At 42.5% G+C, this 26,241-nt stretch overlaps 1 protein-coding gene and 1 long non-coding RNA gene across 2 annotated transcripts in view; one reads left to right on the forward strand and one right to left on the reverse strand.

Annotated features, from left to right (window-relative positions):
- Positions 1-15,280: 15,280 nt before the first annotated feature.
- Positions 15,281-26,241, reverse strand: part of DCBLD1 (discoidin, CUB and LCCL domain containing 1) — a 39,264-nt gene continuing 28,303 nt past the window's right edge. The window contains exons 2-9 of the mRNA XM_020287181.2: positions 25,323-25,538; positions 24,424-24,548; positions 23,605-23,752; positions 23,396-23,503; positions 21,218-21,305; positions 19,431-19,480; positions 18,446-18,565; positions 15,281-17,255 (exon numbers count right to left, since the gene is read on the reverse strand). Of these exons, the coding sequence (XP_020142770.2) occupies positions 16,768-17,255; positions 18,446-18,565; positions 19,431-19,480; positions 21,218-21,305; positions 23,396-23,503; positions 23,605-23,752; positions 24,424-24,548; positions 25,323-25,538 (1,343 nt within the window). The 3' untranslated portion in view covers positions 15,281-16,767. The remainder of the gene's footprint in view (positions 17,256-18,445; positions 18,566-19,430; positions 19,481-21,217; positions 21,306-23,395; positions 23,504-23,604; positions 23,753-24,423; positions 24,549-25,322; positions 25,539-26,241) is intronic.
- Positions 17,201-25,443, forward strand: LOC105865354 (uncharacterized). Its single transcript, XR_001151480.3, has 3 exons — positions 17,201-17,287; positions 20,441-20,511; positions 25,360-25,443. It is a non-coding gene; the product is annotated as an uncharacterized LOC105865354 (long non-coding RNA).

Below are 26,241 nucleotides of genomic sequence, written 5' to 3' on the forward strand. Positions count from 1 at the left end.
AATGTTAACAATGTGAATTGAACACATTAATGGACTCATACACTATAACCAAATGTTTAATATTGGGACATCTCATGATATAATTAATCATACAACTGGGTCTATGGAGGAAAATCATTTGTTCTGACTCCATAGATGCTGAAAGGCATTGGTCAAAATTAAACACACATTCTTGGTGAGGAAAAAAGGAATAAATTGATGCTTTCTTAACATAACATATAAACATAATATATCTATCTCTGCCCAAAAGCCAGCATCATGCTAAGTGGGGAGCTACTAAAAGTATTTAATATGGCACTGCAGGTATTGCCAATGGAATTAAATGTACACATAAATATTGTAAAGGAGGTAGCACCAGCACTATTTGCAGATATTATGATCATATTCCAGAAAAACCTAAGAGAATCAACTAGAAACCACTAGGAATATGTAAAGGAGCAGCATACAAATTATTTCACAGAAATCAAACAAGAAGACTATATGTAATAATAGCTAACACCAATGTGGTGCCTACCATGAGTCAGGCACTGTCAGGATTTTACATATATTAACCCTTGTAGTGTTCGCTACAACCATATGAGCTATATACCATCACTATCTCCATTTAGAAATAAGGAAATGGAGTCAGAGAGGGAAAGTAACTCCTTGGTCAAAACTAGGGCAGAATTTGAACCCAGGCAGTTTAGGCCCAGAATCCATGCTTTTTACCACTAGGCCATCCTGGTTCTTGATTTATTTATTTATTTATTTATTCATTTTTTGAGACAGAGTCTCCCTCTGTTGCCGAGCTAGAGTGCCGTGGCATCAGCCCTAGCTCACAGCAACCTCAAACTCCTGGGCTCAAGTGATCCTCCTGCCTCAGCCTCCCGAGTAGCTGAAGCTACAGGCATGTGCCACCATGCCTGGTTAATTTTTTCTATATATTTTTAGTTGTCCAGCTAATTTCTTTCTATTTTTTAGTAGAGACAGGGTCTCTTGCTCAGGCTGGTCTGGAACTCCTGAGCTCAAAGGATCCTCCTGCCTCAGCCTCACGGAGTGCTAGGATTACAGGTGTGAGCCACCATGCCCAGCCTGGTTCTTGATATTTAAAAGAGGGGATTTACAATGCTGGCTCCAACAAAAAATAAGCATATATTAAACACAAAATATGCAGGACTTATATGAAAACTCTTTTAAAAACTCTGAAAGGATGCAAAAGAGGGCTTGACCAAATGGAAAGGGATAACATATTTTGTGTCCATGTAAAACTAATAAAAGTAAAAACTAAATTAGAAAAAGAATGAATGGGAGATAAGGCATGTGAAGATTCCAAGGATAGATCACTCTTAGAAGAAAGAGGACAGGTCATTAGAAGGGCTTAGGATATTAAGAGAGAATTCTTTACACTTGGAAGAGATTTGAACAAGTTTACAGGCTGAGGGGGAGATACTAGATGAGAGGGAGAAGAAGATAAGGGGAAAAGGTGCCGGAGCCAGCCGGCGACGTGCGGCACCTGGAGTTAGGGGGCGAGGCTGAGAAATGAAGAGACAACAAAAAGATGGGGACGGGAGGACGGAGTCCTTGCTGACTGCCGCGCCTCGTTTATTTCAGTTGCTGTATTTATACAGATAAGAACAAAGGAGAAGCAAAATGCATTGGAACAGGTGGTGCATGTCTTCATTAAACCAGAAAACAAAACAGTTCTTGTTTCTTTTAACCTTACGTCACTTTGATAGCCCTTTCCCTCGCTTAAGCAGTTTTCTAATCTACAACTTAACTTTTTTCTGATATCAAAAAAGCTACAAATACTCAACTATGATCACTCAGACAGTTCAAGGAAAGAGCACCCAAGCGTAATTAACAATTCTGAGAAAGGAGTGTGCAGGGCCTAGGGGGGGCTATAAGCTACGAGGGCTGTGTGCACAGGATTACTTCAGTGACCTTCTATAACTGCTACTGTTATCTCCAGCACCCTCCGTGAGCTAGAAGAAAGGCCAAGAATGTCAGAGCTATGAGTTAAGGCGCCAGGTGCTGTGTCTCAAGGACCCCAGTGTTCCGGGCAGCAACCGCACTTTAACTCTCCCGTGTTCGGGACAGCTCCCAACATCTCTCCCTTCCCTTTATAATTAATTGGAGGGTCGCTGGTAAGCTTTCATTTGCAACTTAGTGGAGTGTATGGCAACTTTAACAGCCAAAATGTTCTTAACAATCAGTCGCAGTAGCAGAGGCGTAACACATAAAATTAGCAAGAGAAGAACAAAAGCCCCAATAATCATAAAGAATAAGCTTTTGAAATTTCCAAAAGATGGAACATGCCCTAAGAGTTGATTGAGAAAATCTCGGGCTTCTGTAGCAATGCTAGTGTCAAGGGGAGGAGTCTCCAACATGCCTGTTATTTCTTGATGAAGTTGGAGCAAATCTAAAGATGCATTTGCGGAGTGCCAGATTTTTGCCAGGTGATTTTTGACCTTAGCCCAATTATATCTACTCTCATTATAAGGTTTGGGAGTTACACAAACCCACTGATAATTGTCATGGCAGCGGAGCTGGCTGCGTAGCCGAAGCCCTTGTACTTCCTCTCCCAGAATCTGGACCACATCATACAAAGCGTCCAGTCTGTCTTCAATCTTTTTATCAATATGCTCTTGGGTTCCCAATGCCTGAGTGACATTTTTAGAGAGATTATTGACATAATGGGCAGTTTGTATCTCCTGTGTCAACGCCACTGCAGCCGCAGCAGCGGATGCTATTACAGTAACAAGAGCTACAATGCCAGTTATGAGTAGCCCAATAAATCTTTTAGGCCTTAGCAAAATAGAGTTTACCTCCTTCCACATTTGCAATCCTTTATCATCATACCATGGACCAGAGACATTAGCTGGGACCAGCACAAAAGCAGGGCGGTATAACACAACCATTCTATGAGAATAGGCAAGGGATTGTATACAATTAGTTAGTTGACAATTAAGGCATGATATTTCAAAACCATGAGTGACAGTGCGAATATTCACTTTGCCTATCATGAGCACAAAAGGTTCAGGGACACAGGCAGAAATAGTCCTTAGGCGTATTTTTGGTGTAGAGTCCACCACACTCTCTGCAGAGAATTGACTTGTTCCTGCAACAAGTTTCCAGAGACTAGTCTGGTATACCTTTGAAGTAGTTGTCCATAGCCCCTCAACAAAACCCTTGTCTCCCAAATACCCATTGTCAGTTTTTGCTGGGGTCCAATCATATATGCTCTGAGTCGTCCCAAGAATAGGAATCTTAGTCGCAGTCGGTTCACGGCAACGTCTCCAGGGCACGTGCAGAGTAGAAGCAACCGGCTCCTTTTCACAGGGAAGTATTTCGGGCGGTGGTGGCAAATCAGAGGGTGCAGAGCCAGAAAATTGCCTGTCTAAACTTGACATAAACACAGTCCATTTAACACCTTTTATATTGTCATATACATAAGTAGATACAAGAACACAGCCTGGAAAATAACCCTCACGGTGGAAACAGATAGGAACATCACGGGTGAGTCCTGTGTAATTATAAGCAGATACCTTAGCATGCTGGATGTGATCATTAGCGGGTGCTCCCAGAGCCCTGGGATCACTGACATAGACAGGAACAACACGCTCTCCCCAGCCCACCGGGTGGAGTAGAGGGGGGTCTGGTATGTAAGTCCAATAGGTGGCTGCCTGGGTAGGCGTCGATAGCAAGGTTACCATAGCTAAAAACAAGGTCAAAGAATTCAATGGCTGTCCTGTTTCTCGAACCAGCTTGGAAGCAATCTCAGTAAGTCTCTTAATCTGACTCCAAGACGGCAGCAGAGCTTGTCTAGTTGTCATCGTAAGCGGAGGTTGCTGGTCATCCTGCAGCTTCAGTCTCTTCATCCTGTTTTCTATGGAGAGATCCTGCCTGGCGTACCAGCCTCTCTGGGAGCCAGCGTGGGCCTTCAGCATCCTGTGGAAACACACAAACATGCCCTCGACCCCAAATGAGAACTGGATCCAGTCCTGACCACTACCCAGTCAGTGGATCCTTCCACACGACCAACGGCGTGTCTTTGTTGGAATTAGTATACCAAAACCGCTGGGCTGCTGAACGACCTTCTTTGTCCAAAATTAAAAAATTTAAAATAAAGAGAGCATGGTTTAGATAATTCTGGGGGGTGAGGGGGTACAGTTCCCCCTTTTTTATTTTCAAAAGTTGATTTTTGAGAGTCAAGTGTGCACGTTCTATAATGCCTTGTCTTTGGGGGTTATAGGGAATTTCTGTTTTATGACTGATTCCCATTTTTCGTAAGAATGTTTGAAATTTGTGACCCGTATATCCAGGGCCATTGTCTGTTTTTATACATTTAGGCTGGCCCATTGATGCAAAGCAGCGGAGGCAATGGGCTACACAATGTTTACCAGCCTCGCCTGATTGCAAAGTGGCTGTTAAAAATCCAGAATAAGTGTCTATGGTCAGATGAACATATTTTAATCGACTAAAAGAAGAAATATGGGTCACATCCATTTGCCATAAGTGGTTAGGTAAAAGGCCTCTGGGATTAACACCATAATGGGGGACAGGGAGTAACTGAGAACAGGAAGAGCAAGCTTTTACAATTTGTCGAGCCGCTTCTCTAGTGATATTGAACTGTTGCTTGAGAGCACGGCTATTTTGGTGATGCAAAGCATGGGATTGCTGTGCTAACTGCACTTGAGTTAACAAAATAAGAGGGGGTTTGGTTTTAGTGGCAAGATCTACAATTTCATTTCCTTGACTGAGGGGACCAGGCAGGTGAGAATGAGCACGAAGGTGCCCAAAGAAACATCGTTCTGTACGTGAGTGAATGAGAGCTTGCAAGGCACGAAACAATTTCTGAACATTACTATTAGAAGTCCCAATAAAGGGCACAGTCTCTATGACTTGGAGTGCCCGAATCACATAATGACTATCTGAATAAAGGTTAACAGGCTTAGCAGGAATGGCCTGTAAAGCTGAAAAAACTGCCTGCAATTCGACCTCTTGAGCCGAAGAAGACCCAGTGTACCAAGATTTAATGTCATTGTTAATTGAATAGGCTGCCATACCATTAGAAGACCCATCTGTAAAAATCAAAACAGCATTGTCAAGGGGTACAGGAGACACTTTGGCAGGAAAAATAAACTGATGTAGGCTAGCAAAATGTAACAACTTATCAGGGGGGTAATGGTTATCAATTTTTCCAGGGTAATTGGCCAGGGCTATGGCCCAGGAGTCACTATGCTGGAACAACCAGTCCTGTTGCTGACGAGAAAAAGGAACACAAATAAGGTGTGGCTCTTTACCTAGTAATTTGCAGGATTCTGAACGCAGCATATGGATTAAGGTAGCAACCATTTCATAATAAGGAGTTAGAACCTTAGAGGGAGAAGAGGGCAAATGTAGCCACATCAGTGGTCCCCCTTGATAGAGGACTGCTGTGGGAGTATGAGAGGTGGGTAAAACATAGCCAGCCCATTCCAAGTTGTAGTTTACATAGGAAACATGCTGGCGGGACAATTCCTGTTCTACTAATTTTAAGGCTTGCCTCCCGTCAGGAGTTAATTGACGAGGAGAATTAGGATTGGAATCGCCTTTTAAGATGTCAAAAAGAGGCTTAAGGTCTCCAGTGGTAATTTTTAAATAGGGTCGAATCTAATTGATATCTCCCAGAAGTCTTTGGAAATCATTAAGGGTTTTTAAGTCATCCTTACGAAGTTGAATTCCTTGGTTAATAAAATGATATTTATGCAATTGGTATCCCAAATAAGAATAAGGAGGGTGCCTCTGCACCTTTTCCTGAGCAATGACAAGGCCCTGTTTATTTAATTGTGTTGTTACATGATCAAAAACTTGCAGTAAGAATCCTTCATCTGCATGTGCCAAAAGAATGTCATCCATATAGTGGATGATATATATAGTAGGATATTTGATTCTAGTAGCAGTTAAAGCATTGGCAACAAATTTTTGACATAAGGTGGGGCTATTGGCCATGCCTTGAGGCAGAACAAGCCAATGATAACGTTTCATGGGTTCTTTAAAGTTAGTAGAAGGAACACTAAAAGCAAAACGTTTACAATCTTGTGGTGCAAGAGGAATGGTATAGAAGCAATCTTTTAAATCTATTATAATTCTAAAAGTATGGGCTGGAATAGCCATGGGGGCAGGGAGACCTGGCTGCAGAGCTCCCATGAGTTCCATGGTGGCATTAACACGTCTAAGATCTTGGAGCAGCCTCCATTTCCCAGACTTCTTTTTAATGACAAAAATTGGAGAATTCCAAGGGGAGTTGGAGGGGGCTATGTGGCCGCTATTAAGCTGTTCCTGCACCAGCTGTTCTGCAGCGGCTATTTTTTCTTGATTGAGGGGCCATTGATCAACCCACACAGGTGCATCAGATTTCCAAGTAATAGCCTGTGCATGAGTTGCAGGAGAATCAAAAGCCCCTTCTAAAAATATCCCAGGCCTGCTCGAAATGGCCAGGACTTTACTTGAATAGGTTTAGAAATACCTTGACCCCTAATTCCCAAGCCTTGGGCTGGGAGCATCCCTTGATTAAAGAGTTGCTTAGTAACTGTGGCATTAGGGCTATACAAATAAACTCCCATAGCCTGCATAACATCTCTTCCCCAAAGATTTACAGGTAGAGCAGGTAGAACATATGGCTGGAATTGTCCAGAATGTCCCTCCTCATCAACCCAGGTAAGCAATTCACTACTCTGTTCAGGATTACGAGCTTGGCCTATACCCTGGAGCGAGCCAACTGCTTCTTGCTTGGGCCACAAGGAAGGCCAGTATTGTTCAGCAATAACAGAAACATCAGCTCCAGTATCTAGAATTCCTTTAAATGCCTTGCCATTCACCCACAAAACCATTTCAGGCTTATTCCTAGTAATAGATTGCATCCAGTAAGCATCTGAGGAGCCAAAAGCAGAGGGTCCCCTGGCTTGTTGCGATTGTACTTTACCAAGGGATATCAAAGGAATCAAAACAAGCTGAGCAATGCGCTGACCGGGATTGACAACAGAAATAGAGCTAGGAGAGGAGACCAAAACTTTAATTTCTCCTGTATAATCCTGATCTATAACTCCCGGTGACACATGTAAGCCTTTCAAGGTGATACTGCTTCTACCTAATAACAAACCTATAGCAGCATTTTGAATAAGAAGTTGTTGCATCATATTTTTTAGAGTTTCCAATTCCTTAACCATGTTAGGTGCCTGTTTCTGAGTATGAGAATTCACAGAGGCTGTAGCTGCGAGAGCTCAAGGTCAGATCCTGAGCCTCCTGATAAGGGTTAACAGGCAAAGGAGGAGAATGATCATCGGATTCATCCTCAGGGATTGCAGAACTCCGGCCTAAAGTTAAGCGCTGTCCTTCATGCCGGGGATCTAAACAATCCCTAACAAGATTCCAAAGAGAAAAAGCATCCACTGGAACCTTCTCAGGTCCGTGGGCTGAGTAATAGTCCTGCAATTTAACTCCTACTTTCTTCCATGTATCTAAATTTACTGTTCCTTCCTCGGGGAACCAAGGACATACTTCTTCTATAAAACTTAAAAAATTTTCTAACTGCTTTTTTCCTATTTTAACACTTCGGGCCCGAAGCATACTCTTTAACACTTGTACAAACAACATCCTACTAGTTTTTTGTCCCATAATTTCTTACTCCCGTCAATTACACTCTCTGCCCAACTCACCTTTCTTTCTGTCTCGGCCGGCCTTCCACGGGCAGCTGCCTTCACCGAATCCCCGTGTCACCAAGTGCCACCAAAGGCCCTCCTGGAGAGAGGGTTCCCCGTACGGGCCACCACCTGCCGGAGCCAGCCGGCGACGTGCGGCACCTGGAGTTAGGGGGCGAGGCTGAGAAATGAAGAGACAACAAAAAGATGGGGACGGGAGGACGGAGTCCTTGCTGACTGCCGCGCCTCGTTTATTTCAGTTGCTGTATTTATACAGATAAGAACAAAGGAGAAGCAAAATGCATTGGAACAGGTGGTGCATGTCTTCATTAAACCAGAAAACAAAACAGTTCTTGTTTCTTTTAACCTTACGTCACTTTGATAGCCCTTTCCCTCGCTTAAGCAGTTTTCTAATCTACAACTTAACTTTTTTCTGATATCAAAAAAGCTACAAATACTCAACTATGATCACTCAGACAGTTCAAGGAAAGAGCACCCAAGCGTAATTAACAATTCTGAGAAAGGAGTGTGCAGGGCCTAGGGGGGGCTATAAGCTACGAGGGCTGTGTGCACAGGATTACTTCAGTGACCTTCTATAACTGCTACTGTTATCTCCAGCACCCTCCGTGAGCTAGAAGAAAGGCCAAGAATGTCAGAGCTATGAGTTAAGGCGCCAGGTGCTGTGTCTCAAGGACCCCAGTGTTCCGGGCAGCAACCGCACTTTAACTCTCCCGTGTTCGGGACAGCTCCCAACAAAAAGGGATAACTGGAACAAAATCTGAATTGGAGAAGAGGCAGTGGGAATTACGATCACAGGTGAAGGTTTAGAATACCTTTTCCATAGATGCAGGAGGGAAGGAGGAGAGGACTGGAGTGGATACAGCTTTTTGGGATTAGAGGGATGGATCATCAATTGTCAGTTCTGATTTTAATGACTTTTCTTTCTAGGTGAATGAGGTGGCCAGATCAAAGGGAGAGTGTGGAGAGTGGCCTTGCTTTGGAGTAATTGTTCAGGGGTATGGAAAAAGAAGCAGATCAAAGATAAATGAAAGGGTTGAGGAGTGATGGGCCCCAAATAAATTGGACACTGAAGAATTGGTGATAGCCCCACTGTGAAAATGCAAAGATGGGGAGACAGTATCCTGAAGGGGACTTACGTTGCTGGGGCTCCTGGAAAGACAATGGAGTGAAAATGCTGAGACAAAGCAGTTAGTGATGGATAGGAAAGAAAATACAACCTAAAACGTTTAACAATTAGAGGAAAATGATGGGATCCAGGGACTGAATATCTTAATTAGATCCATAAATAAATAGAAGGAAAAGTGAAGAGCCCAGAATAGAAGGTTTTGAGCTAAGACAGAATTACTGGAGTTTAAGATTTTGGATCTGGAGTTCTTGCTGCTGACAAGAGTGTGGACATGTGTGGGTGGAGGTTACTAGAATAGGTATCAAGGAACCATAAAGGTGACTGTGTTAGACACTTAATTCTCCAATATGATTACAAAGGAGGAACAGAAGAGAACTTGAACTAGGTGAATGTCCTCAGTGAATGGGGAAAGTGGCTTGGAAGATCCTAGGTGCCACAGCTGGGACAAAAAGGTGGTGGAGCAGGTGAGAGAAAAGCTTTGAATGGGGGTGAGGGAGTAAGAATGGAAGTGGAAGTGGGGTATCAGGAGGAAGGTATGGATTGCCTCCCGGACGCAGCAAGTGCACTGGGGATGAGAAAAGGTGGCCTGCACTTTAAAACAACAACAACAAAAGAACTCTAAGAGAGAGAGTTTAGACAGTTTAGACTTCAGATTGGGCAGGAGAAGGAGCTAATAGGTATTGATCATCTAATGTGTGCAAAACACCATAATATATGTTAATCTTCACAATAGTTCTTTTGTAATTATTTTCACTTGGAGTTGAAGTAGATTTAGAAAGCATCAGTAATGTGCTTGAAATCATATAGTTATAAAGATTACATCCTAGGTTAAACCTGGAGTTCTATATGGTTCTAAAGCCTGTGCTATTTGCAATAGATATGCTATCTTGTGCCTGTTGGGGAGGCATCCTCCAGCAAGATGGTGAAGATAAGATGAAACCTGTCTGCTGTAAATGTCCTAGGAATGTCACATCAAATAAAATCAGGATTCTTTAAAAAGTCCCAGCTAGTCTCACAAGAAATAAAGGGAAACACCCAGGTATGAAAAAAGAAACTGAAAAAGAGTGACAAGTACTTGAGCTGATGCTCTGTCTGGAAGATGGGCAGGGGTTTCCGTTACTTAAATGCTGGGAATTTAACCTCCATGAAGGGATAGGAGACAAGATTTGGGGCTGAGCATGGCAGGGAGTTGGAACAGTGAAAGGGTGAACCTAAAAATATCCGCTCAATAAGACAGAAAGACAACAAAGGATGAATGGGCCCTGGATGAAAAGTGAAGTCTCCTTCCTCGAAGACATTAAAACCCAGGCCTGTGCCTCACACAAGTTTAGGTCTAAATTTTCAGTACAAGGCTTAGTCTAGAAACTACCAATACAAAAATTAAAAACTGGTGCAAGGCTCGCAATACTCCTGGTGTTAGGTTTGCCAGATTTACCAAATAAAAATATAGGCTGGGTGTGATAGCTCACATCTATAATCCTAGCACTCTGGGAGGCCAACGCAGGAGGATCACTTGAGTTCAGGAGTTTGAGACCAGCCTCAGCAAGAGGGAGGCCCTGTATCTACTTAAAATAGAAAGAAATTAGCCAGACAACTAAAAATAGAATAAATTAGCCGGGCATGGTGGCATAGACCTACTGTAGTCCCAACTACTGGGAAGGCTGAGGCAGTAGGATCTCTTGAGTCCAGGAGTTTGAGGTTGCTGTGAGCTAGGCTGATGCCATGGCACTCACTCTAGCCTGGGCAACAGAGTGAGACTCTGTCTCAAAAAAAAAAAAAATACGGGGCACAAATAATTTTTTTTAGCAAAAATATATCCCAAATATTGCATGGAGCATACTTACACTAAAAAAAAATTATTTTTGTTTGTCTGAAATTCAAGTTTAACTGAATGTCCTGTATTTTATCTGGCAACCCTACCTGACAGATAAAATACAGATATACCTGACAGATGCAAATGCAAAACCACTAAGAAAGGACATAACACTATCATAAGATTTTCACAAGGAGGAAAAAGCCCTGCTAAGGAAGGTGCTCATCAAAAATTTTCAAACACACAAAGACGCAAACCATCATGAACAGGAGTCAATAGAAACAGCAAACAGAATAGACCCTCAAGAACTTCTGACCATTTCTTTAACAAATGCATACTGAATACTGTTTTAGGTGCTGGGAATATATAGGGAATAAAACAAAAAAATTCTTTCCTTTAGAGCAAATAGTCTAGAGGGAGAGGCTGTTAGGGACCGACCTTCTACAGCCCCACCGGACAGAAAAGCAGAGGCATCGAGGACGAGGACGCAATCACACAAGAGGAGGTTTATTTTCTGGCTAGCCAGGGTCCAAGCCCCAGAGCACCAACGCAGTGGCCACTCTCGCAAGCAAGGACCCTGACCGGAACAACGGCATGCCTTTTATCCCTATGGTGCACAAGCTGCACACAAGCTGATCATGGATCATGCATTGACCTTTAAAATGCTTGGTTGCCCACTATTGCCTTTTGAAATAATTGGCGGGTTGGTTGCCCTCTATTGCCTGATGGGCCAGTCGCTCATGCTTCAATGACCTCATCCCATAATTCCTCATACAGCGGTGTAGCAAGCAAGCAATGACCAGAAGCAAAAGTTTGTGGTTAGCTCATTGCCCCACCCAAGTAAATTCCCGACAATTGGAAAAATTCCTCTGCCCTTCCTCTGTCCTACAAATTCCTCTGCCCTTCCTCTGCCCTACAGAGGCTAAGCAAGAAACAAATTAAAATGTGTGCTGTATTGGATAATGGTAAATGTTAAGGAGAACAATTGGCCGGGTGCGGTGGCTCAACCTGTAATCCTAGCACTCTGGGAGGCCGAGGCAGGCGGATTGCTCGAGGTCAGGAGTTCGAAACTAGCCTGAGCAAGAGCAAGACCCCATCTACTATAAATAGAAAGAAATTAATTGGCCAACTAATATATATAGGAAAAAATTAGCCGGGCATGGTGGTGCATGCCTGTAGTCCCAGCTACTCAGGAGGCTGAGGCAGCAGGATTGCTTAAGCCCAGGAATTTGATTGAGATTGCTGTGAGCTAGGCTGACGCCATGGCACTCACTCTAGCCTGGGTAATAAGGGCGAGACTGTCTAATTAATCAGGAAAGGAAAAAGAAAATGTGTTAGGAGAGAAGGTTGAAGTTTTTAAGCAGGGAGAGGAGGGAAGATCTCATGGAGGTTCCATTTGAATACAGACTTGAGTCAAAAGAGCAAGCCATGCACACATCTAGGGGAAGAGTTTTCCAGGAAGAGAGAGCAGAAAACACAAAGGTTTCCAGATGGGTGTGTCCCTGACATGCTCAAGCAACAGCCTGGAGGCTGAAGCGGGGATGGTCAAGGATGACCAGGTCTCATGGGAGGTATAATCACAGACTTGTTCAATCCAATACAGTAGCCACCAACTACATGAGACTATTTATATTTACATACAATTGAATAAATTCAAAATTCCTCAGCCACTCCAGCTGCATTTCAAGCACTCAGTAACCACATGTGGCTAGTTAGTGGCTACCCTACCTGGCAGCTTAGAAAATATTTCTGCTATCGCAAAAGGCTTATTGGACAGTGTTGACAGAGCCTTATAAATTGTACAGACTTTGGCTTTTCCTCTAAATGAAATGAAGATAACTACAATAAGAAAGAGAACATAAAATTAGTATGTTTCAAATATGTAAAAGAGGGAATCAAAGCCCAAGAAAATACTAAGACTGTGGAAAAGGACAGATTCAAAAAAGAATCTACAGAACTTCTAGAAATTAAAAAAAAAAGAAATTAAAACCTCAGTGGCTAAATTAGATAGCAGATTAGATAGCAGAAGAGGGCATCAGTGAATTGGATTATAATACTGAATCTTATACAGTGCTTTGTGGGGGCCAAACACTGCTTTAAAAGCTTCATTTAATCCTCACAACAGTTATAGGCAGGTGAACAGTATTGGTTTTCCCACAAGCAAGGAAACAGGCACCGAGAGGTTACAGCTTCTCATTCAGGCAATCCGAAGTCTGTGCACTCAACCACTATGCCATATTGTCTTTCAGGAATTTACCCAGCATGCAGCACAGAAAGATAAAGAGATGAAAAATACGAGGGATTAAGAGACATGGGGGATAGAATGAGAAGCTCTAATGAACATCCGATAGGAATTCCAGGACACAATAAAGAAAACAACAACAAAAAAAGATGGCTGAGAATTTTCAGAGTTGATAAAGATAGATCCTAAGATTCAAGAAGCACAAGTCTCAAGCAATTAGAATACAAATGAGCTCATAGCCAAACACACAGTAGTAAAATCACGTAATATCAAAGACAGAGCAAAGATCTTTAAAGCCTGTAGGGGAATTGATTCCTGGAATATGGAGAGGCTAGAAGCAAGATCTATAGTGGGAGACAAGAGATCTGTAGTGGGCTGTGAACACGGCAGTGTGGATGTGCAATGTGGCCCTGGTGATGGCACGGGCTGTATTTTAGGTAGGAAATACTAGCAGGTTTGGGTGAGTGACTGTATTCAATCTTAGTTTCCCATTAGCAGGATTCAGCTGCTCCCAGGTCCTTGGGAGAGGCTAAGCATGCTCTCAACTCATGTAAGTAGGGGGCGAACATAGCTCTCAGAACCTTAATGAATGCAAGATGAGCATTTTAGGAATAGTGAGGCCAACCTGGTGGCCATACCTGGACTGCTATGATTGGTCATGATATGGAAAATGGCACTGGGACACGGCTGTTTGTCGCCTCCCCATCGCTCCGCATCTCTGAGGGCCATCACTGCGCATGGCCAGTTGGGGGCACGTTGCTGGGGCTGGCCCTGCGGCAGAGAGCCCCCGCCTGCCAGAATACCCCTGGCCCCGTGCCTATTTCCAGCCACCCTGCTTGCGTGATCCTGATTGGGTAATTTTTTGAATCCCACTGTTTTTGATTGGATGTTAAAGCTTGATGTTGATCGGATGTTAAAGCTTGTAGTTGATTGGATGCCTTTTGAGCCCCACCAAGGGTATAAAAGCAGGAGGAGAACAAGGAAGGGGGCGGGGAGAAGATCAGAATACAGGAAAAGAGCTGTAACACTAGGTGTGCTGAGCCTGCTAGAGGAATAAAGGCTATTCTGCTCGCTTCTTTACCAGGTCAAAAGCTGTAACACTAGGTGTACACTTGCCGCGACAGTCGAGGGGGGGAGGCTTTGTAGCTATTCATGGTATCTTTAGTTGTGCCTGTGTGATTTCATTCTCTACTAAGAATCCTAAGCAGTGTAAAATAAACACACAACGATCTCTCACATCCTTTCTAGATATTTTCTACACTGATCATAAATGTTAATGAAAGTTTAAATAACAATTAAAAAAAACAACAACAAAGTTTCAGCAGCCTCTGTGGTCAGCACAGTCTTGTCAGAGCAGACGTGTTTCAGCCACAATTGTAAGAAATGACAGAATACAATCCTTGCCTCCCTGTAGGATTTGATAACTTAGAAGAAACCAGACAATTAGAATTGTCTCATTCACGCCTTATCATACGTGCTAATGTTGTGAAACACCAAAAGAGAAAGATATTTTTCTGCTCATATCGCTAGCCTAGGCTTTGCTACACACGGTTTATCAGACCGTTCCATTCACCCACCCTGTTCTACCCAGTGAGTCTACCCTGAGGAAGTGCTGATCCAAAACAATGTCCTGTTCTCTCTCTTCTGTCAATAGATGGCCAGTATGGGGAAGAAATGTGTCAGATGAAGACAGCTATATTATACAGAAGGGCTGTAGATCCAAGTCTACTTTTACAGACTAATATTTTAATGTTAAAATGCTATACACAGCCCACTGAGGGCCTGCATTAGAAAACAGGCCTATTGTAGAATAACACTTTGATAAATGTCTCAATTAATTATCAATAAGCTTTGGAAGAAGGCATGATAAAACCATTTCGGGCCGGGCGCTGTGGCTCACGCCTGTAATCCTAGCTCTTGGGAGGCCGAGGCAGGCGGATTGCTCAAGGTCAGGAGTTCAAAACCAGCCTGAGCGAGACCCCGTCTCTACTATAAATAGAAAGAAATTAATTGGCCAACTGATATATATATAAAAAATTAGCCGGGCATGGTGGCGCATGCCTGTAGTCCCAGCTACCCGGGAGGCTGAGGCAGAAGGATCACTCGAGCCCAGGAGTTTGAGGTTGCTTTGAGCTAGGCTGACGCCACGGCACTCACTCTAGCCCGGGCAACAAAGTGAGACTCTGTCTCAAAAAAAAAAAAAAAAAAAAAAACCATTTCGAACATGAAGAAACTGAGGCTCAGTGTTAATTAGCCAAAGATTTCTCAATTATTTTGTGGCAGATCCAGATCTGGAACCAAGACCAACCTGACTCCAAGCCTATACTCGTTCGTTCCACCACACCACTGCCCTTTTATTGAGGCTGATCCTCCAGCGCCTTCAATAGCCCAGCAAGGATGACACCAATGAGAGTCAGGGGTACTTTGATTTGGCATAGTTTATTACAATTAGTATGCACAGAAAACCACGTAAACTCCACAAAGTAAACGGTTTATCCTCCATGCTAACCAACAACCAAGATAGTCTGCCATGACCTTCCAGCACCCTCGCTATTTTAACATACACACATTTCACAGAAAGTGAAAACCATACAAATAGGATTATAATACATTTTTTAGGGAAAGGATTTTTTGGTCCATATTTTCTATTAAAAACACACACAGACACTTTCCTCTTTGGTAAAAGAGGATAAATCCCTCACAGTTAACTCACAAAGCAAACTCTGATAAAAAGCACGGAACATGAGGTACAGCTGAGGTCTGGGCTAGTCTAGGATTATAGATACTGGAGGGGAAAACTGTTTCTTACAAAATCACTCAGCTCCCAACCGTCTCAGCAGAAGAGCTCTTTTTAGACTTGGCCTTAGTAGCTTTTGTAAGAACATATTTCAAATAATTTTTTTGTTTTTCAGACAATTTTGTTTTTCAGGACAATTGAAAAGTGTGGTCATCTGACCTCGGCTAAATTTTTAATCTGAGGTACAAAAACATCTGACACAGCAATTCAGGCTGTAATTGCTGGGCCACCTTCATTTCAATTTGTTGAGCGCGCAGCTTTGGTTGCCTATAAGTCTCAGCATTCAGCTTTGCAGACAGTTTGAAAAGGTGGATTTGCATATGAAGGCTGCATAGCATCTTCCAGGCCAGAGGGGAGGAGGAAGAGCCCAGTCCCTCAGGCCTAACATAGTGGAGTCCCCTGCAGGTTACGGGGCCGCTGGGCTGCCCTGACTGACCACTTCACGTCCCCTTCTGAAGTGCAGTCTAAGGAAACAGGCAGCTGCTGGGGTGTTGTTTCTTTGTCTTTAAATCTACAAATCATAATTACTAAACAAACAACCACCCTGGTGTGCTTTTCAGGCTTCAAGTAATTCATTTCTTCCAGGAGAAGAATGTTAAAAATGCTTTTAGTTCTAGTTATCAAAGGAAAGGAAATGAGCCACAGTAACAAGATTAGGTTTAAACAGACCTGCTGCTAACACGGTATCAGATAATACAAACATACTGAAAAAAATGAACATACTATATTATATGTTTTTGCAACAGCTGCATTTTCCCACTTAACCTATCGTGCAGAACTAAAATCTGATAAAGCAAACTTAAGTTACTTTAAATCTTGTTAAATATGATTCTGTACAGATTGCACATCTTACAACAAAGCAGCTTAATATCACAGTTAGAGAAATGAAAACGCCATCTGAAATTCTCATTTTTCTAGCCCAACAAACACCAACGGACTCTCACCCTAAGGGTCAGAACAAAACTAGCTGCACAGTTTTGTAAACAGTGTGAGTGGCGGTCTCCGGGATCCTGCTGAATCTGTCTCTGTCTGGAACAGCAGTCTCCCTTCTTCCAGTGACTTGCAACAGCCCGACGCTCAGTACCACAGCAGGTTTCTTTCACATTGCGTTCACAAAAGAGCAGTCATGGCCGTGGGGCTGAGGGGTTTGAGGCAGTCTCTGGGGGTTGAATAACCACCATTCATCCCGGGATGCACCGGTGGCTTCCGAGGGTCGGAGTCCCCGCTCTCCGCGGCGAGGCAGCCGCCGGCTTTGGGCTTGTCGTAGCCGGGGTCGGCGGGCCTGGCGCTCGGCGGCATCTGGTAGTCTCCGGGGCAGACGCCGCCGGAGGACAGCGAGTGCTTGTGGCCGGGCCCGGGCACGCGGTAGCCGCTCCGCGCCGAGAAGGTGTGGGCGCGCAGCAGGTGGCGCTCCACGATGGGCGTGGCGTACTCGGGCTCCGCGGGCGCCAGGGGCAGCGCGTACTCGTGGCGGCCGGCCCCGAGCGGGCAGGCGTAGTGGCCGCGCGCCTCCGCCTCGGCCTCGGTGTCCATGGGCCGGAAGGTGGAGCCCTTCCTCGTGACCGTGCCGGTGCCAATCATGAGGGGCTGCTGGTAATCTGAAACCAGAGAGTGAGGAGAAGACCACTCGGTAAGGACAGGCGCGCGTGCCGAGGGGTGCTCCGCTTAAGGTAGAGGGTGGGGAGCGGCTCTCCACGGGCGCCCCGGGTGCCCCCCGCACCGTGGGAAGGCACAGAGGCCAGGCGCGGCCTTATTTAATCATACTGCCCGCTTTAGGAAGCCTCAAAGGATCACCCAAACCCAGAGAAGGGAGACATTACGTTTAACCCTGGGGTATGGCAGAAAATACTTCACCGGGGAAGTGGCTCCTAACCAACCACTTTGGTACAAGTGTCGACTACAGTCGACAGCCACAGACCAACGCGCACAGCGGCTTTAGCCGAGAGCCCTGATAGGACTTTTCTGATCTTTCATTTATCAAAATAAAATTGTGAACATTTAAAAATAACGTAATAAAAACATTTATGTATATGTTACCTATTCTGATTTACATTACGAGTAAAGCTGCCTGTAAAGTAAAACGAGCTTTCAGTGCTTTAAAGCTTTCCTCATCACACAAGAGCAAAATGGATTCGTCGTCAATGCACAGCACAAACTACTGTGCGGACTATGAGTGCCGCCTGTGGGCAAGGTTTCCTGGCCGGTGAGCGGCATACCGAAGTGTTTTTAAAATGTCATTACTAGTAATTTATATTGTATTTTATAAATATATTTGTCCATGATGATTTAGAAATTTTTTTAAAAGAAACAAAAAGCAGAAAGAAAGCAGATCTTTCCTCCCAGTTTGGGAAGCTCGACTATGGATGATGGCTTCTTGGGGACACTGAGGCCATCCTAATACTGGAAGAGTTCCTTCATTGCCTATCTCTTCTCCAAGGACAGGAGCTGGATTTAATTCATTTTTCTAGTCCCTCTCTCCCAGTGCTTTAATCAAAACCTTGGTAACAAAAATAGATGAAGGGTTTCCAGATACCAGTAGTACTTCAGGGCCATCACTATGGATGTCATCAGATCCCCTGCAGGTATAAGAGACTCAGCTGAATGGGGCTTTTGAGTAATAGCTCAGTGTCAGTTAGTAACTCTGTGCAGCATGCAGAAAAAACTGAACACATTTCTGGTTTATTGGACACTAAACAAAAATATTTTGTCATTTCTCTCCTGAGTCTGCCCCCCACCCGTGAGCAGCATGTCCTACCTAAGAGCACAGTCCCACAGATGTGACACTTACCAGCCATATCACTTGTGATGAGATCTAACTTTTGTGCCATCTCCTTCTCATTATCATAGCTGATGGTAAACTCAGCTGACTGATGTCTGGCAAAGGGATATTTAATCTGCTTCCAGCAGTCTGGAATAAAGTTAACATAAAAAAAAAACTAATATATCAGAAATGTAACGCATGTCCTCCATGACATGTTCCTCGATGAGCCAGAGGTCAGGCCTCTCTTGCCCGCTGACAGTGATAAATGTGCAGCCAAAGCCCTTCAGGTGTGTATGCTGAGAACAGTGTGCTGAGGTCATCAACGACAGCAGCAACACTGTTACAACTGTGCTCTCCACTGTGCCTTTAAAGGGTATTGTGTCCCCATCAGGAGCCAAATTCTCCCAACGTGAGACCATCTGGGCACAATTTCCCACGATCTGCATCCACATGGCATCCATGACACAGAGGAGCCAACAGAGTCCCCAAGAGGTCTCTGAGACTTGCCGGAAGCCCTGCTCCTCCAGGTTCTCTCTGAACCATGGCTAACTTGGTGCTTGAGCATCCTGTGTCCTAAGGATTCTCTGAAACCTGCACATGAGCCTGCCTGGTCCTTTCCTCATTTTCTGAGAGTAGAAAATACAGTGGAGGCCTGCAGATGCTGAGAGCACTGGACCACATTTGGTCCCCCAGTGGGGCTTTTGTAACTTCTCTTTGATGACAGTATAGTGGCCAAAACTCCAGCAGCCAAAAAAAAAAGGAATGTCGACAAATGATGGGGATAGGGTGATGATGAACAAAAGTAAAGTGGCCATGAAAATTCAGAATTAAAATTATGAGACAGGATACAATAAAAATTCCTTCCTTGTAGATTTGCTAACTGAGAGGCTATAGGGTTTATGTTTTTTTAACCATGTATGTGTGGGCCACCAGCCTCCTTAGGCTTTCAATCAGCAAATCCTGTCCCATCCTCAAAGACAGGGTACGAGTGTAGGGAGAGATTTCAACCAACCTGTTTTCTGAGTTTCAGCTGATCCATACAGATTTCCTTCCTTCTTCTTCCTATCAAGACAAAAAGTCCTACTAAATAATTATAAGCCAATTTATCTGCCTCTTTCTCCCTGTAGAACATGAGGATCATAATAGTACTTATCTCATACGCCTGATGTAAGGATTAAATGAGACAACTGCCATGTGCTTGGAAAATCATCTGAATATATAGAATTATATATAAATTTATCTCACTTTATACAAGAGGTCACAATATTTTCACCAGAAGAATATATACTAACTTTATTTTATATATTAGAAATCAGTACTTTGTTTTATTTTCTCACCAGCTCATGCAGTCAGTAAAATCCTAGAGCAATTCCTCATGACTACATGCTCTCACTTCGTCTTTTTACTATATGCTCCAGTCCAAAATTGTGAGTGTCTTTAAAAGCATTTAACACAAATACATTACACTAAGATATGCTTTAACTTATGAATATCTACCTGAAGCTTAAAAACCAGAGATTTTATACCTTTTCTCACTTTTTTTTTTTTTTTTTTTGTTTGTTTGTTTTTTTTTTTGAGACAGAGTCTCGCTTTGTTGCCTAGGCTAGAGTGAGTGCCGTGGCGTCAGCCTAGCTCACAGCAACCTCAAACTCCTGGGCTCAAGCAATCCTCCTGCCTCAGCCTCCCGAGTAGCTGGGACTACAGGCATGCGCCACCATGCCCGACTAATTTTTTCTATATATATATTAGTTGGCCAATTAATTTCTTTCTATTTATAGTAGAGACGGGGTCTCACTCTTGCTCAGGCTGGTTTCGAACTCCTGACCTTGAGCAATCCACCCGCCTCGGCCTCCCAGAGAGCTAGGATTACAGGCGTGAGCCACTGCGCCCGGCCCCTTTTCTCACTTTTGTCAGAAACTATTCTTCATTCTATTTGCACTAATATACACATTTATATAAGTTCCAAAATTGTTTAAAATATAAAAAAAGAAAACTTAAAAATACTTTCCAATTTTTGTTTAGGTCTAATACCCAATATTTGTTACAATAAACATGGAGTTTTGGATTCTGGAAGAGACTCAGCACTCATCCAGGTAAACTTTATTTTATACATGAGAAGACTGAGGCTTGGGGAGATGAATGACTGGGTTGCTTGATGACACAGGTGAGACCAGAACATGGGCCTCCCAACCCCCATTCTAATACTCCTTCCATTTTATGGGTGGAAGAAACACAGATACCTCAAAAGGAATATATCAGTCCCAGGATACTTCTTCAACCACGCTCATCATTTAAGTCTTTATCAAAGGTTTCTAAATGATAAGAATAACTTTTAAAGTAATACTTGATCATTTCTACTTCTACCTAACTTGTTTTTGAGATATTCATTAATGGCTGGATGCAGTGGCTCACGCCTGTAATCCCAGCACTTTTGGAGGCTGAGGCAGAAGGATCACTTAGGATAAGGAGTTTGAGACCAGCCTGAGCAATATAGCAAGACCCCATCTCTACAAAAATTTTAAAAAATTAGCTGGGTGTGGTGGCACATGCCTACAGTCCCAGGTATTCGGGAGGCTGAGGTGGGAGGATGACTTCAGTTCAGGAATTGGAGGTTGCAGTGAGCTGTAATCTGGCCACTGCACTCCAAGATCCTGTCTCTAAAAATAGATAAAAAAATAGAAATTTCTGTTAACATTTTCTCTTGAAAAAGATCATGCTGCTTTTCTGCACGTGAATATCTGAAGAGTAGACTTTTTGGTTTTTTGATGGTTTGCAAATTTACAATGTAAAGTCACATACTTTTTAAAAGCTGCAAAGATCCCCATTCCAGCAACCACTATGACAACGAAGAGCACCAATGGAACCACCACAGCTTTAACTTTTGTTCCTAAAGAAGGGAGAAAGCCACCACGTTACAACACAGATGACCAGCAACCAGATTGCATCATCTAAAACTGAATATTGATTTGAAAAGTCCTTAGCTATTTTAATATATGAGGAAATAAATATATGAGGAAATAAATACATGCTAGGCATTTACTGATACTAGAAAGCAAAAGGAGAGGATTCAAAATCCTGGCTAAAGTTTAGAAAAATAAAATTTAACTTTTTCTCCCCCTGCAAAGGCAGTTTCCAGGGTTCCTCAGGGATTAACATTTACCATAAGCTTTTTGCTTGGCCCATATTAGATTCCAAAAATCAAAGGGGAAGGTTTAAAGTGGGCCCACCCAGACAGAAACTATTTAGATAGGTAAATGATTGAAGTACAGTGTGGAGCTACTACTTTGGCTCAAGCAACTAGCTTCCCCAGATGGTGGGCAGGTCCGGACTTGTACCCCAACAGCAGCCTGGGGAGCCTGAAATTCTGGTCACCAGAGCTCTGGAGCTGTAGACTGACAGGAAATACAGCCTCATGACCTCAAATAGCAATTCCCCTGTGCCGAATGAAACACCACACCATCTTCTCCTCCAACTCTTTCTAAAAAGGCCACTTTAAAATAAATAAATAAATAAATAGGCCACTTTATCAGCCTCTAAGTTTATAGAAACTATGCAAACTAAAGGAGAAATATTTGTGCTTTACCCTTCTTTTCTGTGATGCCTCAGGAGAAAACAAAGGGATGAACAGAAGTAGAAAAGTGTAGTTCACCAAGAGGAGGAAAAGGAACTTAGATGGGAACAAAACTTACGTAAATAACAGCAGTGCTTATTTATAACACTGAAAATGTGGGAAAAAATCTAACAAACATCCAACAGAAGGGGAATGGTCAACTAAATAAGGAGATAGCCATATGAAATAATACTATCAAGATATTAATAATTCTGTTTGTCAACTATTTAATAACACTGGAAAATGCTCATAATACAATGTTAAATGAAAAATAGATGCCACAGAACAGAATATTTGATATGCTAAAATTTTTGTCTTTAAGTTAGAAATATAATACAGTTGACTAGATATAGTGGGATGTGGTGATCATCTATGGATGCTGATTTATGGCTGCTTTTCTTCCTTATTTATATTTTTCTAATCTTTCCAAATTTTATAAAATTAATATGTAAAGTATTTTATATTGTGAAAAAAATAAATGCACTTTTAATGTTCACTACTTAAATAGATTATACACTCACCATGTTTAAAATTCAAAAAGTATAAAAAGGTATGGAATGGGCCAGGCATGGTGGCTCATGCCTGTAATCCTAGCACTCTGGGAGGCCAAGGTGGGAGGATTGCTTGACGTCTGGAGTTTGAGACCAGGCTCAGCAAGAGCAAGACCCTGTCTCTACTAAAAATAGAAAAAATTAGCCGGGCATACTGGCACAGACCTGTAGTCCTAACTACTTGGGAGGCTGAGGCAGGAGGATGGCTCAGCCCAGGAGTTTGAGGTTGCTGTGAGCTAGGCTGACAGTACGGCACTCTAGGCGGGACAATAGATCAAGACTCCATCTCAAAAAAAGAAAAGGTATGTAATGGAATGTCTCCCTCCTACCTCTGTTCTTCCTCCGTAGAAAGCCAAATTATGTTTCTTCACATTCTTCTAGAGATACTGGAATGAATATTCATTCCTTATTCCTCCTTTTTATACATAGTAGAGTGCTACATAGACTGTTCTTTAGTTTGCTTTTTTTTTTTTTTAGTTGTTGATATATCTCAGAAAGCTTTCTATATTACTAATACTTTTTTTTTTATGGCTGCGGAGTAGCCATTACATGAATGTGCTAATATTTTATTTTTCCATAAAATATTTGCCCAGTGTTTGAAGGGCATATAAGTTTGTTTCTAAACTTTTTCTACTTACAATATTGCAATGAATAGCTGTGGACATATGTCATTGTACATCAATGCAAAATACCTCTGGACCATCTGCCTCTAGCATTTACATGACAGAGAAAAATAAATTTTGTTGAAAGTTACTGTGATATCAGGTGAGATGTTAGTCATGCTTCTTACGAAACCACAAAACAATACTGCTCTACCTCTGTGCGTTTCTTCTGAGGGGATGGGCTTTGTGATTGTCTCATCTTCTTTCTCAGTTGAAACACCAGTGTTTAGACTTGTTTTGGGCCACACCAATGAATCATTACCTGAGAGAGAAGGGGTGTTGGAAAAAACCACATTAGTAACAATGATACGCAGAAGGAGATGATCAGACTTCAATAACTCACTGGCTCGCCCTGAGCCCTACCTTGTGTAATTTGGCAACCAATAAGCTCCACTTTCAAGGCTATCCTCTGGTGCCACGTCTTGGGGACAACCCGCACATATCTGGCCACAATGGGAGGGACGAAATCGTTCTGCACTGGGTCCCGAAAGTTGGAGTTACCCTGAAACACCTATAGAAAGAAGTTACTTTCACCTGAAGGTTCTATTAATTAATTTTTAGGTCTTTATCATCCCACTCACACCGGGTTATATGAAACCAAAGCAATGATCTATCTGTCGCGTTTTTGCGGACACGCTGGATATTGCAGATACAAGGCTTTATAAACAAAGGCCAAATTATCTAACTAAGATGGTACTGCTAATCTGTCTTCTGCTTTAAATTTTAATTTGGGTGAAGAAGCTATTAATACAATTGCCCTTTTACACAACTTGGCCTTGATATTTCTACATTAATCTGGTGCTACTGACAAGCAACCTCAAATGCACAAGTCTTCAGCTCTCGCTTTTGCCATCCCCTTCCTCATTCTCATTGCCACTAACAGCATCTCAAAACAATTTCCAATCCCAACATCCACCACACTTATACGGAAACAATCATTGCAAGTTAGTTATCAACTTTCCCTTTCCAAGAAAATGACAAGTATCTCATTCCTGAATGAGAAAAGAATTAAATCACAAAGATCACATAAGGTTTTTATTGATATAGTTCTTACATTTGTATGCTCAAGGAAGCAACATCGTTATCTTTTATTAATGACATATTTAATGTAAACACACTGATGAAAATATAGAGAGGTCTGAATATCCTACTCAGTTCCCTTCCCTCCAGAGTTTCTCTTACCTTTTCTTCCTTATTCACAATTCCTTTATAGGTCCTCCACTTGGAGTTGTTATTTTTGAAGTTTATCACAAAACTCTTAACATAAAAGTTGAAATTTGACTGTGTGGATCCTGCAGTCTTAATTCCTTGTAAGAAAATATTATTCATAGGTTAGTCTTAAAAATATTTTATATAGGCCGGGCGCGGTGGCTCACGCCTGTAATTCTAGCTCTCTGGGAGGCCGAGGCGGGCGGATTGCTCGAGGTCGGGAGTTCGAAACCAGCCTGAGCAAGAGCGAGACCCCGTCTCTACTATAAATAGAAAGAAACTAATTGGCCAACTAATATATATAGAAAAAATCAGCCGGGCATGGTGGTGCATGCCTGTAGTCCCAGCTACTTGGGAGGCTGAGACAGAAGGATCGCTTGAGCCCAGGAGTGTGAGGTTGCTGTGAGCTAGGCTGACGCCACGGCACTCACTCTAGCCTAGGCAACAAAGCGAGACTCTGTCTCAAAAAAAAAAAAAAAAAAAAAAAATTTTATATATAACATGTATTATAATTTCACATTTCTCCCCACCCCCACCCCCACTTGAATTCTGAAATCATCTCTCAGTAGTTGCATTGAGAAACCTGTTCACAGATGAGTGTTTTCACACTGATAATACACCGTAACAATAAGGGTTCACTCCTGAATCCTAGAGATGATAGAGGTATCATCTCTAATCTATACACCCATATTTACAACCTGCACATAGGTTCTTTTCACAGAGACAATGTGAAGAATTTGTTACATTTTAAAAAGATTTCAAGTACCTGGAGTGTAGAGAGAGGAGCATCTATATAAACAGAAAGCATAATTCTAACTGCAAGTCATCTTGCAGTCATAAAACTGCACCTGCACTTGCGTTATTTTCTGTACCTGTTATTTTCTTTTTCTCCCCCAAATCTATCTCCAGCCACTCCCGTTGTCTGTGTTTGTTGCTGCTGTCTCCTGAAGCCCATGACGGGCCTTGGTCCTGCAGTCGGGCTTGGCCAGGAGACCAGTGAATTTGTTCTCCACTCGCATTGACCCATTGCCAAGAGGAAGAAGCTCTGATTTGCCTGTCAGGTTCCAAGCTCAAGGATCTGCTACAACCTAAGAAAAAGGGCAGTAAAACATTTCAGATATAGGCATAAAATGAAAGCAAAAAATAAAAGTACCGCATTTCATCTAGAAATACTCAGCTAATTTACTTCCATTCTGATATCAAATCAAGTGTTTAATTATCAGTTTTGTAATGGCCTTGAATTTGACTCATTTGAACTACAGTTCCTTGAGATTGTTGCTGCTTTTCTTTTTACTAGACCTCAAAGTCACATCTCCTATAAGTGATACCTCTATGTCCCCACTGTAGATCTTCTTTTCTAATCTATTAAATTAACTCTGATTTCAACAAAGTACAATGTGTCTTACAGGTTTAAAATGCTGAGTTTCTTCTCACTTTAAAGGATTTAGAATCAGAGGAAACTCCATTCTTTCTGTATCCTTTAAAATAAGACATGTCCAGGTCCTGTGAAGATCCTTAAACTGTACCCAACATTCATCCATAGGACTTTACACCATGTAATTTATAGTGCTTATCCATTTTTCCATGGACTGTTTTTGCCCAAGACTCTGGGTATTCCAAGGCAATAACAGTTTGATTAAAAACTGTTCCAAGTCATTTCAAATGTGTATATGCTTTTGATCTTGAAACTGTTGACACCAAGTTATTATTCTGTCAAAGGGATGTTTTAAAAAATTGTACACATGCCATTAAAAAAAACACAAAGAAACCTTCCCCTCCATAACCATGCTG

Source organism: Microcebus murinus, chromosome 5, assembly GCF_040939455.1.
Source record: "Microcebus murinus isolate Inina chromosome 5, M.murinus_Inina_mat1.0, whole genome shotgun sequence".
NCBI lineage: Eukaryota > Metazoa > Chordata > Mammalia > Primates > Cheirogaleidae > Microcebus > Microcebus murinus.